This window comes from Mus pahari, chromosome 17 (assembly GCF_900095145.1).
Source record: "Mus pahari chromosome 17, PAHARI_EIJ_v1.1, whole genome shotgun sequence".
Lineage (NCBI taxonomy): Eukaryota > Metazoa > Chordata > Mammalia > Rodentia > Muridae > Mus > Mus pahari.
This window is the reverse complement of record NC_034606.1, coordinates 11158315-11170768: the sequence shown is the minus strand read 5'-3', so window position 1 is coordinate 11170768 and position 12454 is coordinate 11158315. Positions and strand designations below refer to the sequence as shown.

At 39.7% G+C, this 12454-nt stretch overlaps 1 protein-coding gene across 1 annotated transcript in view; it reads right to left on the bottom strand.

The window, feature by feature from the left end:
- Positions 1-1509: 1509 nt before the first annotated feature.
- The window catches only part of Pkhd1l1 (PKHD1 like 1), a 144720-nt gene continuing 133775 nt past the window's right edge, over positions 1510-12454 (bottom strand). The window contains exons 74-78 of the mRNA XM_029548042.1: positions 10985-11136; positions 8165-8311; positions 7728-7881; positions 5776-6033; positions 1510-1567 (exon numbers count right to left, since the gene is read on the bottom strand). Coding sequence (XP_029403902.1) covers positions 1557-1567; positions 5776-6033; positions 7728-7881; positions 8165-8311; positions 10985-11136 — 722 coding nt within the window. The 3' untranslated portion in view covers positions 1510-1556. The remainder of the gene's footprint in view (positions 1568-5775; positions 6034-7727; positions 7882-8164; positions 8312-10984; positions 11137-12454) is intronic.

Sequence of the window (12454 nt, the reverse complement as noted above, 5' to 3'; positions counted from 1 at the left end):
TTAAGTTCTGCCATTCACTACCAAAACCTGCTACAGCCTTCATTTTTTGGTCCATGTCCTCTTTCAATGTATACACTGACCTTCAGGAACACATATTAAGTTTTCCATGTGCCAAATGTAAGTCCTTTTCTCGGGGCTTGGAATTAGCCGCTGATCTCCTTACCCCTTCTGTTTTGAAACGTGGCTTCTAAGCCCAGCCATCTCAAAAGATCTGGCCTTGAAAAAAAATTCTTCCTTTAATCTTTATGCTTTTACTTACTTTGTATCTAAGTATCTTTATCTTTATACTTACTTTGAAATATGTTACATATTTGTGTGGTGATCTCCCTTTGAACTTACTTTGTCTTAGTCAAATTTTGTGCTTCTATACTGGTTAAAGGTACATCACCATGGCTAACAGAACAAAAAACTTTTCCGAAGTTGCACTAACAGAAAGATGCCTCTTTCCCCAGCCTTTTCTCTCTTTTCTTCATTTCCAAGCATGTCTGACAGTGATCAGAGGGTGAATACACTGAGATATGCTTTGGAGGAGATGGTCCACAGAAGACAAATGCTTGGGTTTTGTGCAATTCTATCAATGGTCCCAAATAGGAACTTTCCATCTGGGAAAGCTTCATGTGGACCTGCCAGAAATATGGCTTCTGTGCCATTACAGCACATTGTACCAAGTTAATGATTCCCTTTAACACTTCCTGAGTAAAAGTTATATTTTAAAAGTATGAGAGTTTTTGGGTAACTTCTGTGGCTTTCTGCACCCTCTAATTCATCACATTGGAAAATAAGGTTTTGTTGTTGTGACTGTTCAGTTCACTCTAGAGTCAGAGCACACACTCAGTAGAGACCTTTTTGAATGGGGATGAGGGCTAAGCTAAAACTAAATTTAGATATTTTCGAATAGTCCATTTTAGGAACCCCAAGAAAACTCACTTTCCTTCTGGAATTCCTAGAATGCCTGCAGATCTGAAAGGCAGGCATTCAGCCTGATGAAGCTAGAACAATCTAGCCACCAAGACTTCTAGCAACTTCAGTGACTTAGCTTGTTGGAAACCAGAACTTTGTGAAGTACACAGAACCGCAGGAAAGGTTGATTGTTTTGATTACTTTATGTTTGCCTGTGTTGTTTCTGAGACAGTTTCACTGTGTAGCCCAGTGTACCTTGAAGTCAACTGTGATGTTCTCCCTCTGACTCCTCAACACAAGGACTAAAGGTTTTAGCATCAGTTAAGGAGCCTGGCTTTTTCAACTTCTGAAAGGATTCTCTGCTTTAATGGGTTCTGGAGGTGGAATGACTGCTGCCACCCCTGAGACTCCTGTAATGTTTAATGAAATAAGAACAGACAAGTATGAGGAATTGACAAAAAAAAAAAAAAACTTTATATTTTCTAGAAATCTGAATTTTTGATTAAATGTAATGATTACATGTCAAATATTACAAAAATATTTTAGCAATATTTCCTTGAACATTCTGTAGGTTTTCTTCTTGTTGTGCAGCCAAGTAGCTGATGCATCAATAGTATTCCAGTTTTGTTTTCAGCCTGTTTTTTCCATAGGGCACTTCAGTTGCTTCCTGAAAAATGACAATCATACATTTTTAAAAGGAGGAGTTATGGCATATTGTATAGGTTAAATATGTGCCATTAATTTTAACCTTTAAAATAGTTCATGGTCTGGCTAAGAAGGTAAAAGTAACATATACAGTCATTTCAAAATTTACAAAGTTTTCATTAAAATCAATGAACTTTCTTGGTGAAAATGCATATATATATATATATATAGTGGTCTCTGTAGATATTGGCATTTAGTCTAGGCTCCACCCCACAGTTACCTGGTGACAGCCAGGTGTGCCTGACTCACTATAAAAAGGGGCTGCTCGCCCCCTCACTCTTCTCCTCTTCTCTTGCTCCCTTACCCTCTTCCCCTTCTCTCCCCATTCCCCTCCCCCCTCTCTTTCCACATGCTCATGACTGTCCTCTACTCCATATCTCTCTCTCTCTCTCTCTCTCTCTCTCTCTCTCTCTCTCTCTCTCTCTCTCCCCTTTCTGTTTCTACTACCCTCTCAATTTCCCTCCCCATGCCCTAAATAAACTCTATTCTATTCTATTCTATTCTATTCTATTCTATTCTATTCTATTCTATTCTATTCTATTCTATTCTATACCTCAGGGTACCTCCTGGGGAAGGGATGCCTCAGCATGAGCCCTCAGAGGCACCTCCTCCTACCACAACATACCATACCTCTACCAAACATATTCCTTCCTTTCTATTTTTTTAAACAAAACACAACAGTAGATGTTTGCAATTTTATTTAGTAGAGTGTGGTGATTCTCTTAAAAGTAAAGTATTAAATCACAATGAAAAGTCATAAAAACCTAGTGTTTCAATACATAATGGGAATTGAACTTTTATATTAATTATAAATGTTTAGTTAATAGCAAAGTGGAAGCCATTGACTTTTTTTTTTAAAAAAAAGTCATGGAAAAGACTCAATAACTATATAAACTAATTGAAAATATAATTTTTAATTGATAAAATATCAAAATTGTGAAGGACAATCAAAATGATTTTGAAAGATAATTGAAAATCAAGCCATTTGATTCCCAGTCACAAAATGCACTTAACCAATGGTCTTATAAGTTGTATTTATTGTACTTTTAAAATTTTTTGAAAAAAAAAATCTGTTCTTGTATTAAAATTCTGGAGACACTGTAAGACTCTGGCAAGCCTTAACTTACCACAGGAGCGCCCACCCACCCACCCCTGCCCAGAGAACAACTTGGAGCTGGGGATCAATGCAAAACCAAGAGGAATTTTATTGTTCCAGCATGCTGGGGTTGCCCTGCACAGGAAGGAGAGAGAGAATGACCCCATGCAGTCCATTCAGCGAGTTTCTATACAGTTTTCAGAGCAGCAGCCATTAGGCACAATGTGCTTGGCAGAACAGTGTGACTTTTAAATGGATTGGTCTTTAGGGAATGAGGTGCCTATGTGCTCCATGGCCTTTCTTTTCCAGGAGAGGTCTTGTAGAATTTTCCAAAGTTCCGGAGCTGACCTCTCTAACACAACATCAAACATAAAGTGGAGTTGTGCAACTTGCCTGTTGTTGTTTACCTAGACACACCTATGGTCCCTCAGCTTCAGCCCCACTTCCTTCTCCCTTTTTGATTAAGTATTCAGCTGTGAGAAGACAATAGTAGTCCCCGCCACTAGCAGATAATCCATTCAATGACTCTCCCCAGGGTGCCAGGGGCTGATTTCAGCCTCCTCTTGCCGTCACTCCTACAAGCATCATCATAGTGACTGTTCATCCTGGCTTCCTTTATACCTGGTTTAAAATCCAGTCTTGACATTTTTATTTGAATATTTCAGTTGGTTATGTGATGCTTTCTCTTCATTAATCTGCCCCAAACAGACGTTATCTTTTACATCAATCATAAACCGATTAATATCTGCTAACTCTTTAAGCCCCTGAATAATTAACATTTCCATTCTAAGACAGAGCTGAGGGGTTACTGCCCTTTGAAGAGTTAATATCAATTCAAGTGCATTTTCCATACCCACACTACATAAAATATCCACTCTTCTTGCTGCTTAAAGTTTAATGAAAAATATATTTTGAATGTAAATTCAATGCAAGCATACAAAAGCCTCTGGTAATTATATGAATGAAGGAATTGGCGAAAATGTTACACAGAATGGGAAGGAAAAGGGAAGTTGACTGGCGGAAGCAGATTTTGAGGTAGGAGGACTGGAGAAGCAGAAGGACATAGGCTGGATGGAGAGTATGTGGAGCTGACTCGATGAAGTTATTTATGTATTGTTTATCTTTGGTACTGAGGTTGAACTCCTGGGCCTTACACTTGCTAAAAAGTCCAGCACTGAGCTATATAGTTGCCAGTCTTGGAATTTAGAACATGAAGCCAGTCTTTAAAACTCTTTCTGAGTCTTTGGTCTTGATTACATTTTGTGTATAGTAAGGCTTGACAGCCATTGTTTAATAGGTTTTCTCTGCCAACAAAATAAGCCAGTTTAGGCTGAATTGTGAGAAAAAGGGCAGATTTATTTGCTGGTAACTTTCAGGTGGATTCAGTGACCTCACGGGACATCATGTGAAGAGGCCATGCAGACAGTGTGAGGTAAGCATAGAAAAAGACATCCAGAGAGAAAGAGAGAAAGAAAGAGAAAAACCAAAATGTCTGGATTGCATAGAGAAGAGCCTCTAAAGGAGGGGGAAGACAAGCCCCTGGGTTGCAAAGTTCAAAGACTGGGTATGCCACTGTCACAGGTAGGGACTGAGGGGCTCTGGGAGAAGGAGGGCAGTTCTGCTTTGATATGTTAAAAAGGCATCTCAGCAGTTTGTTCTGCATCTGAGACCTGAGACTGTTATCACCATATGTTCTTGTGCTTTAAAAAGTGAAACCTATGGCCTAGTCTGCCATCAATGAGAGGAGAGGCCCTTGGTCTTGCGAAGATCATATGCCCCAGGACAGGAGAATGCCAGGGCCAGGAAACAGGAGTGGGTGGGTTGGGGAGCAGGTCAGGGGAGGGTATAGGAGGCTCTGGGGATATCATTTAAAATATAAATGAAGAAAATAACTAATAAAAATTTTTTTTAAAAAAGTGAAACCTAATAACAATTTAGAAGGTAAAAAATGAATGAGTTCATGAAAAGGTTTCAGATGCCAATACAGTGAATGAAAAGAGAAGAATACAGAGAGGAGACTTTGAACATGAACAGATATGAGACATTAGGGTCTGATGAAGATGGTAAACAGCTCATGATGGATGTAGAGTTCAAGGGGAAAACAACGAAGTCTAAATATGAACCAGAGGGGTCAGGAAAGGATGCTATCAGAAACTGAGAAGAGGTAGGCGTGGGAAAGTGGTATATGAGGACTCAGCGCTGAATACATTTAGTTGAAAATAGACCCTTTCCTACACCTACATCTCAATAGGCCCTTTCCTACACCCACATCTCTCTTTGCTCCTCATTTGTCTTCTCTGTATAAACTGTAGACATTTTATGCAACACTCCCAGACTTCACATGCTGCTTTTGAGTGACATTTAGCACCATTTAGAATCATTGTAGATCAGAAAGACTTCCTTTTCTTTTCATCTCTTCAAGTTCACTGTCTACCTAGCACCATTTTCAGCAGGTCATACCTTGATGTTACTCAAGCCAAGCCAACTAGAGTCCTGTGGCCACAGTTAACTGGGTTCACAGATAAGCATGTACCTCAATCCAGCTCAGTGACTTAGCTGCAAGATCTGTTGAGGAAAGTGTCTATGTACTGCATTGACTGCTGGATTGTATAACGTAAATATAGGTGAGTCAGGTCCTTTGCCACAAAGATTAGGAAGAAGAGCCAGTCTGGCAGTGAAGTTACCACTAAGTAGTAGTAAGCCAAGAGGTAGGGCAAGATCACCTGAGTCCTTGACTCTGCTGTGGCAGAATCCAGACTACTTCTGGATTTCTTAGTTAACTGGTTAGTTGCATAAGCCATTTCAAGCTTCCTCAGCCCTCTGCAACCTTTGAAGAGTTCTGAGATTACCTGCATCTCTCTACCCCCACATCCTTGTATCCTAACACATAATGACAAGATCATTTACATAGCGTTATCTTGCCTGCCATTGAACTTGTACTTCTTTTTGCACCTCCAGTGGTGCCAGACACAACTGCTGTGCTAAGAGCTTTTGCTCAGGAAACACTTGCTGTTTGTTCCCTGTGAACCTGAAGACATAAGGTTACATGTGAAGTGAACTGCAACTACGCTTACCTATGGTTGTGTTCAAAATGAAAACTGCAGCCACAAATATTTCCAAGAGCAATAATCTTCCTACAAGACACGCTGTTACGACAGACAGTGTCTGGACAGATGTCCCAACAGAGGATGCTTTGCTGTGGCCACTGCTGCTGCTGCCAGTACTGGTGCTACTTCCACTGCCACCAGGGACATTCTGTGCTGACAGGCTGAAGGGTCTTGATTCCACACGAACAGTATTATCCAGGACAAATTCAATTTTATAGTTTTTTCCTAGGGGTGAAAAACATTGTAGTGGTTGACTTCTCTGTTCTTGATTAGTTCCCACTTAGTTTTTTTTTTTGGCTTCAAATTCATGACTAATTTCTAACAAAGTATTTTTGCAAATGGAGTCAAGTGGTGTAGTTTGAGTAAAGAGAGAAATTAAGAAGTACTCAGAAGTTAAGTCTGCATCTAACCACAGGCATGGGATGCAGTACTCTCCCTAGGCAGGTAGATCTGGGATGTGCAAAAAGCCACCAAAGCAAGCAGAGAGTGAGTAAGTGAGTGAGTGAGTGAGTGAGTGAGTGAGTGAGTGAGTGAGTGAGAGAAGTTATCCTCCATGATTCTGTGCCAGGTCCCTGGTTTGAGCTCCTGCCTGGACTTCCCTAAGTAATGGGTTATTATCTGGGCATGTAAGCTGAAAAGGACTTTCCCTCCCCAACATCGCCTTTGGTATTGGTGTTTATCATAGCAATGGAAACAAACTTAGGATTCTCTACAGCAACTGGTTTGTGGAACTCAAGGCGACATGTGTACATATTTTCTCCTTTTCATCAGCTTGCATAAAGTCTAGAGCCAACTTCCCAGCTCAACCCTGAATTCTTTCGTAGATTATTAAAGTACCACAAGTATACCTTTTCTTAAATGAAAAGGGCATATATTAATTTTTGTTATTGAATATAATACATTTAGTGAGAAAATATGGAGCAATAGCAGACAAGAAGAGAATACAAATCACGATGTCTTTTTCTATAATCTCAAATTACGCTTAAGTTTCTCAGCATCTGTTTCCATCAGCTGCTGCATGAAGCCTCCCCTGCCTTTGAGATGAAAGTTATGCTAGGCTTCAGTCTGCAAGCATAACAGAGTTTCATGAATTGTGTCAAGGGTTCAATATCTTCCATGGGGTGGACATCAAGTTGGGCCAGTCATTGGATGGCCATTCCTTCAAGCTCTGTTCCATCTTTATCCCTGCCTATCTTGAGCCATAGAGGTCAAGGACACCATAAGAAGCTCTACAGAGATAACTAACTTGGGCCGATGGGGATCCACAGAGATTGAAGCTTAGTCTTAATATGAGTTCCCTAACAGAACAGAGGTTGTCTCTGACCTGGACTCTGTTGCCTGTCTTCGGTCCCCTTTCCCCTAGCTGGGGTTCTTTTGTATGGTCTCAGTAAAGAGGAAGTGCCTAGTTCTGATTCAACTTAATGTGCCAAAGCAGTTTGGTGCCAGGATGAAAGGGATCTTATTCTCTGAGGAGAATGGGAGCAGGAAATGGGGGAAAGGGGTTTAAAGGGTGGGACTGGGAGAAGAGGGGAGAGGGGGATACAACTGGAATGTAAAGTGAATAAATAAATGAATTAATGGGAAAAAAGAAGAGAGCTCAACATTTAAGGGACTCATAGTTAACAATTAATATTTATAAAAATGGAATCAAAACTTATAGTAACAAAATAAAAAAAGTTATTTTTCTTTGGTAAAATAAATAAATAAATAAATAAATAAATAAATTTCTCCTACCACTCTTTTAATTTATTTTTATATATTAAATGCATTTTATAAGAGAGACTATATTCAGAAAAAGCAGACTACAGCATTTTGATTTTTACAATATTGACCAAAGAATTTAGTTATTTTGTCCACTCAAAGAAAATGCACATTTCTTTACTGTGGAAATATATGAGAATCTAACATAGTCAATTTACCTGTTCTGTGAGGAGTGAGGTCTGTATAGTTGGCCCAACAGGTGCTAAATGGAATTGTTGTATTTCCACTAAGGCCACCAACTTGGTTGTTATTGGAGTCCTTTAGGATAGCCTTCAAAGTAAGTGATGTAATTCCAACTGATACACAGTTACCCTCAAGAAAAAATAGCCATGGAGAATTATAACAAAGTCCTGTCCCAGCTCTTCAAAAAAGATAAACTATTTGTAAATGTCTACTACAAATTTAAAATCTATATAAGCTCCTAACGGCATGGAAAGAGGTCTTGGATTTAAACAGAAAAGCACACTCATTTTAAAGAAACATCTGGAAAACAGTAAATAGAAGAGGCTATCCACGGGTATTGATTCAATTTCCACATTCAAGCTGCCAGAGAGCCCAAGCCCTTCACTCAAGGAGAGTAAGGGCTACAACTCACCTCAGGATCTACTGCCTTTACTGAGGGCTGCTGAGGAAAGGGCTGCCCCGGCTGGGCTGCCACTGGCTGAACAACCACTGAGAGTGAAGACACAAGAGCCAGGTGGTGAACAGGAAATGCAGATCTTTCAACTGGCTGGGCAGTCACCTAGCATGGACAGAGGGAGGAAGTGATCTTTTCAGGTCCAGCTGCATTTCACAGCAAACTCAGCTAGGCTAAGTGCAGTAGTCAGTTTATTTAAAACAGTAGATTCAACATGTAAAATCGACATTATTGTAAAATTTCCTTTAGATCAAAGCTGCAACACAGTTAAAAGTATTCAAGGCAAAATACATGTGAAAAACTAAGTTTTAGAAGATAAGAGATCATGTTCAATGTCCCCCCCCATGTGTGCGCATGTGCATGTATGTCTGTATGTATATATGTATGTATGTATGTATGTGTATTCCTATAGGCATATGCACCTATAAAGGCCAGAGGAAGGTGGAGGAAGGAAGATATAGAGTACAAAGATGCCTGCCCTACACTTTCTACCTTACCTGCTAGAGATCAGGTCTCTCTCTAAACTTGGAAATATTTTGTGTTTACACCTGTCAGCAAGTAATAATAACTTTCCCGTCTCCTCATCTAGTCCAGTCCAGGGCTGCAGGCATGCTTAGCCATACCTAGCTTTAAATGTGAATCGTGGGGATTGAAATTCAGATCTTCATGTGTATTCATTAGTTTTATGTCAACTTGACACATGCTAGAGTCATTTGAATGCCACCATATGGGCCTATAGGAGCTAGAAAAATTACCCAAGGAGCTGAAGGGGTCTGCAACCCTATAGGTGGAACAACAATATGAACTAACCAGCACCCCCAGAGCTCATGTCTCTAGCTGCATATGTAGCAGAAGCCTAGTCGGCCATCATTGGGAAGAGAGACCCCTTGGTCTTGAAAACTTTATATGCCCCATACAGGGGAACGCCAGGGCCAAGAAGTGGGAGTAAGTGGGTAGGGGAGCAGGGCAGGGGGAGGGTATAGGGATAGGGGACATTCTGGATAGCATTTGAAATGTAAATGAAGAAAATATCTAATAAAGTAATTTTAAAAAAAGAATGTCTGTTAAGAATTTTCTTGATAAATGATTGACATGGGAGGGCCCCGCCCAATGGAGAGTAGCCTTGAGCTGTCTTATACAGCTGCTGAAGCATGCTGAGAATGGCATGAGGAGCAAGCCAGTAAACAACATTCCCCCACGGCCTCTGCTTCAGTTCCTGCCAACAGGTTTCTGCCTTGAGTTCCTGCCCAACTCCCCTTCATGACAGACTAAAACTTTACATTGAAAAAACGTATTCCCCCACTCCCAAGTTGATTTTGGTCACGGTGTTTTTATCACAGCAATAAAAACCCTAAGAAACATGCTTGCACTGTAAGAACTCTGACTCATTGAGCCATAATCCCAACTCTCAATTTTTTATTTCTTAAACTACCTTATTACCATTTTAGTTAGCCCATAAAAATAAATTAGAAAGACATGCTAGCTAAATTTCTGTTGAGAAATATAAAGAGTATCTTAATTCTTAAAAAACAACCAAACACCATTTAGAATAAGATAAAATAGCAGAGCTGAGTTGCACACGTGTATTCCATTGACCTCCATTGTCTGGCTCTGAGCTCACCCTGCCATCCTGAGGAGCCATGTGAGACCTCCAAAATATCCTGCTTCCCAGGGAGACCTGTGGAGGACCCAGGCACAAACAGTTTGTAACTCTCTCCTACCAATCCTTTGCCAGTAGGTTTCTACCTGGGGCTCAGCCAGTGTAGGTAAGCTATGTGCTACCCGTCTGACCCACTGCTCTCCCTGACTTCCCAGGGAATCTTGTGGCATCCAGATCATTCAGCCAATACAAGGGAAAACTAAATGGCTAAAGGACATTGTAAGAACACAATCAACAAGAGCCAGGGCGGCAATATGGCACCACCAGAGCCCAGCTATCCTGCTACAGCAAGCCCTGGATAGCCTAACTCAGATGACCTTAAATCCAATCTTACAAAGACGATAGAGGCTTTTAAAGAGGAAGTGAATAAGCCCTTTAAAGAAATACAGGAAAATACAAACAGGTGAAGGAAGTAAATAAAACTAAGAACTCAAAATGGAAATAGAAGCAACAACAACAACAACAAACTCAAACTGAGCTAATCCTGGAGATGAAAAACCTAGGAAAACATGGAAGAGAAATATTATGTCATATGATAAGAGAAATTAATACATTGGTCAAAGAAAATGGAAAATCTAAAAAGTTCATGATGCAAAACATCCAGGAAATTTGAGACACTATGAAAAGGTCAAACTTAAGAATAATAGAAATAAAAAAGGAAAGGCCCAGAAAACATCTTCAAGAAAATCATAGAAGAAAAATTCCCTAACCTAAAGAAAAAGATGCCTATGAACATTAAAAGAAAAAAAGTTTACAATACCAAAGATTGGACCAGAAAAGAAAATTCTCTCCCCACAAAATAATTAAAATGCTAAATGTATAGAACATAGAAAGAATATTAAAAGGTGCAAGGGAAAAAGGCCAAGTAATATATAAAGGCAGACCTATCAAAATTACACCTGAGTTCTCAACATAGACTCTAAAAGCCAGAAGGACCTAGGCAGATATCTTGCAGATTCTAATAGACCACAGATGTTAACCCAGACAACAATACCTAGCAAAACTTTCAGTTACCATAGATGGAGAAAACAAGATATTCCAGGACAAAAGCAACTTTAAACATTATCTTTCCATTAAAAATGATAAAATAGGTTTTTATTCTAGTTGTATGTTCTTACCTTAATCCAGCCAGAATCAGTTGGTTGGGGGATGGGACTAGTAATAGACATTGAAGAAATATTGAATCCAAGAATAGTATTGATTTTTCCTAAGACGACAGCTTGTCCAAGAGAGCTGGTAATTTCCTGGAGCTCAGACAACTGCATTTGACCTATGGGGAAAAAAGAGTTAGGTCATTTGGATTACAAGAATATACAATTGTGAGAACATGAGAAAGTTTTAACTTCAGTATTGGTTATATTCTTCATCACATTGATTACTAAGACTTTAGTACCCCAAAACAATAAGATAGTCATATTAATAAACTGGGGGGAAATCGAGGACTCAAGAGAATGTTCTAAGAGAGAATTTAAGGTAGGAAACCACACACACACACACACACACACACACACACACACACACACACACTGACTGAGAGTGTAAGAGAGAATGTGTCTTTTGGTTTAAACTTTCCCATGTCACCCGTTGTTGAGAAGTATTATCAGCCGTATCTGTCACCACACATTACTTTTTCAGAATAGAATATTTTTAGAACTTAAGTGTAATAAGCATCCACCCCATTATTAGTATGTGCATTAATAACTTGCTAAAGTTGTCAGGTTCCTAACAACCCATTACCTTCTTTAGACATCTGGCACTTTTGAAGGTTGTTTTTTCAGACTGTGCACACTTTCCATTCTCTCTTCCTTTCATGGCAGACCTGAGACTTCTACTTAAAGCTACTGCACCCCCACAAGGATTTCTGCTTTATGAACTGGTATCTCCATACTCCTTTTGACAGAGTCTGATATTTTTTCTTGATTTCTTCACTTTTTTACCATATCGCATTTAGTCATAAGCTAGTTTTCAACACTCTTTGTCCTTACTGTCAAAATCCTAGCCAAAATTAGTGGTTATGAAAATAGATTTAAAGCTGGCTTGCCACCTTCTACATTATTCTACACATTGCAGTCAGTGTGGTTTTTAGATAACCACTATAGCCAAGATGTTCTTAAGACACTGTAACTTAAAAAAACTCTGACACCTTCCACATCCTGAGCCACACCTTCGGGAAGAAATCACTGAGTTTCTTCTATCAAGGATAAACTAGAAAGCTGAATGTCCTCAGCAACATTGGCCAGTGAGCCTGCTTGACTCATTGGAACCCACACTCAGAATTTTCAGGTCAGGTTGAAAGCTTGCTTATGTGACTCAAACTCTGGGATAAAGGATGGGTATTACAGATTCCTCCCTGGATCCTATCTCTTTCCAGATCTCTTCTCCAAGAAGATCTCCTAATGTGAGTTCTTCTATGGTCTATGGTAGAAGTACCAAGGTGTATCATCCCATGTCTCCTGTCCCTTTATGCTCACTGGTTCTCAGCACAGTGGCAGGTTCAACCTCTGTGGTACAGCTAGTGGGTTCTTACATTTTTGCTGAAGGCCATTTTAACACTGAAGGCCTTGACATGACAGCTTTTTTTTTTTTTT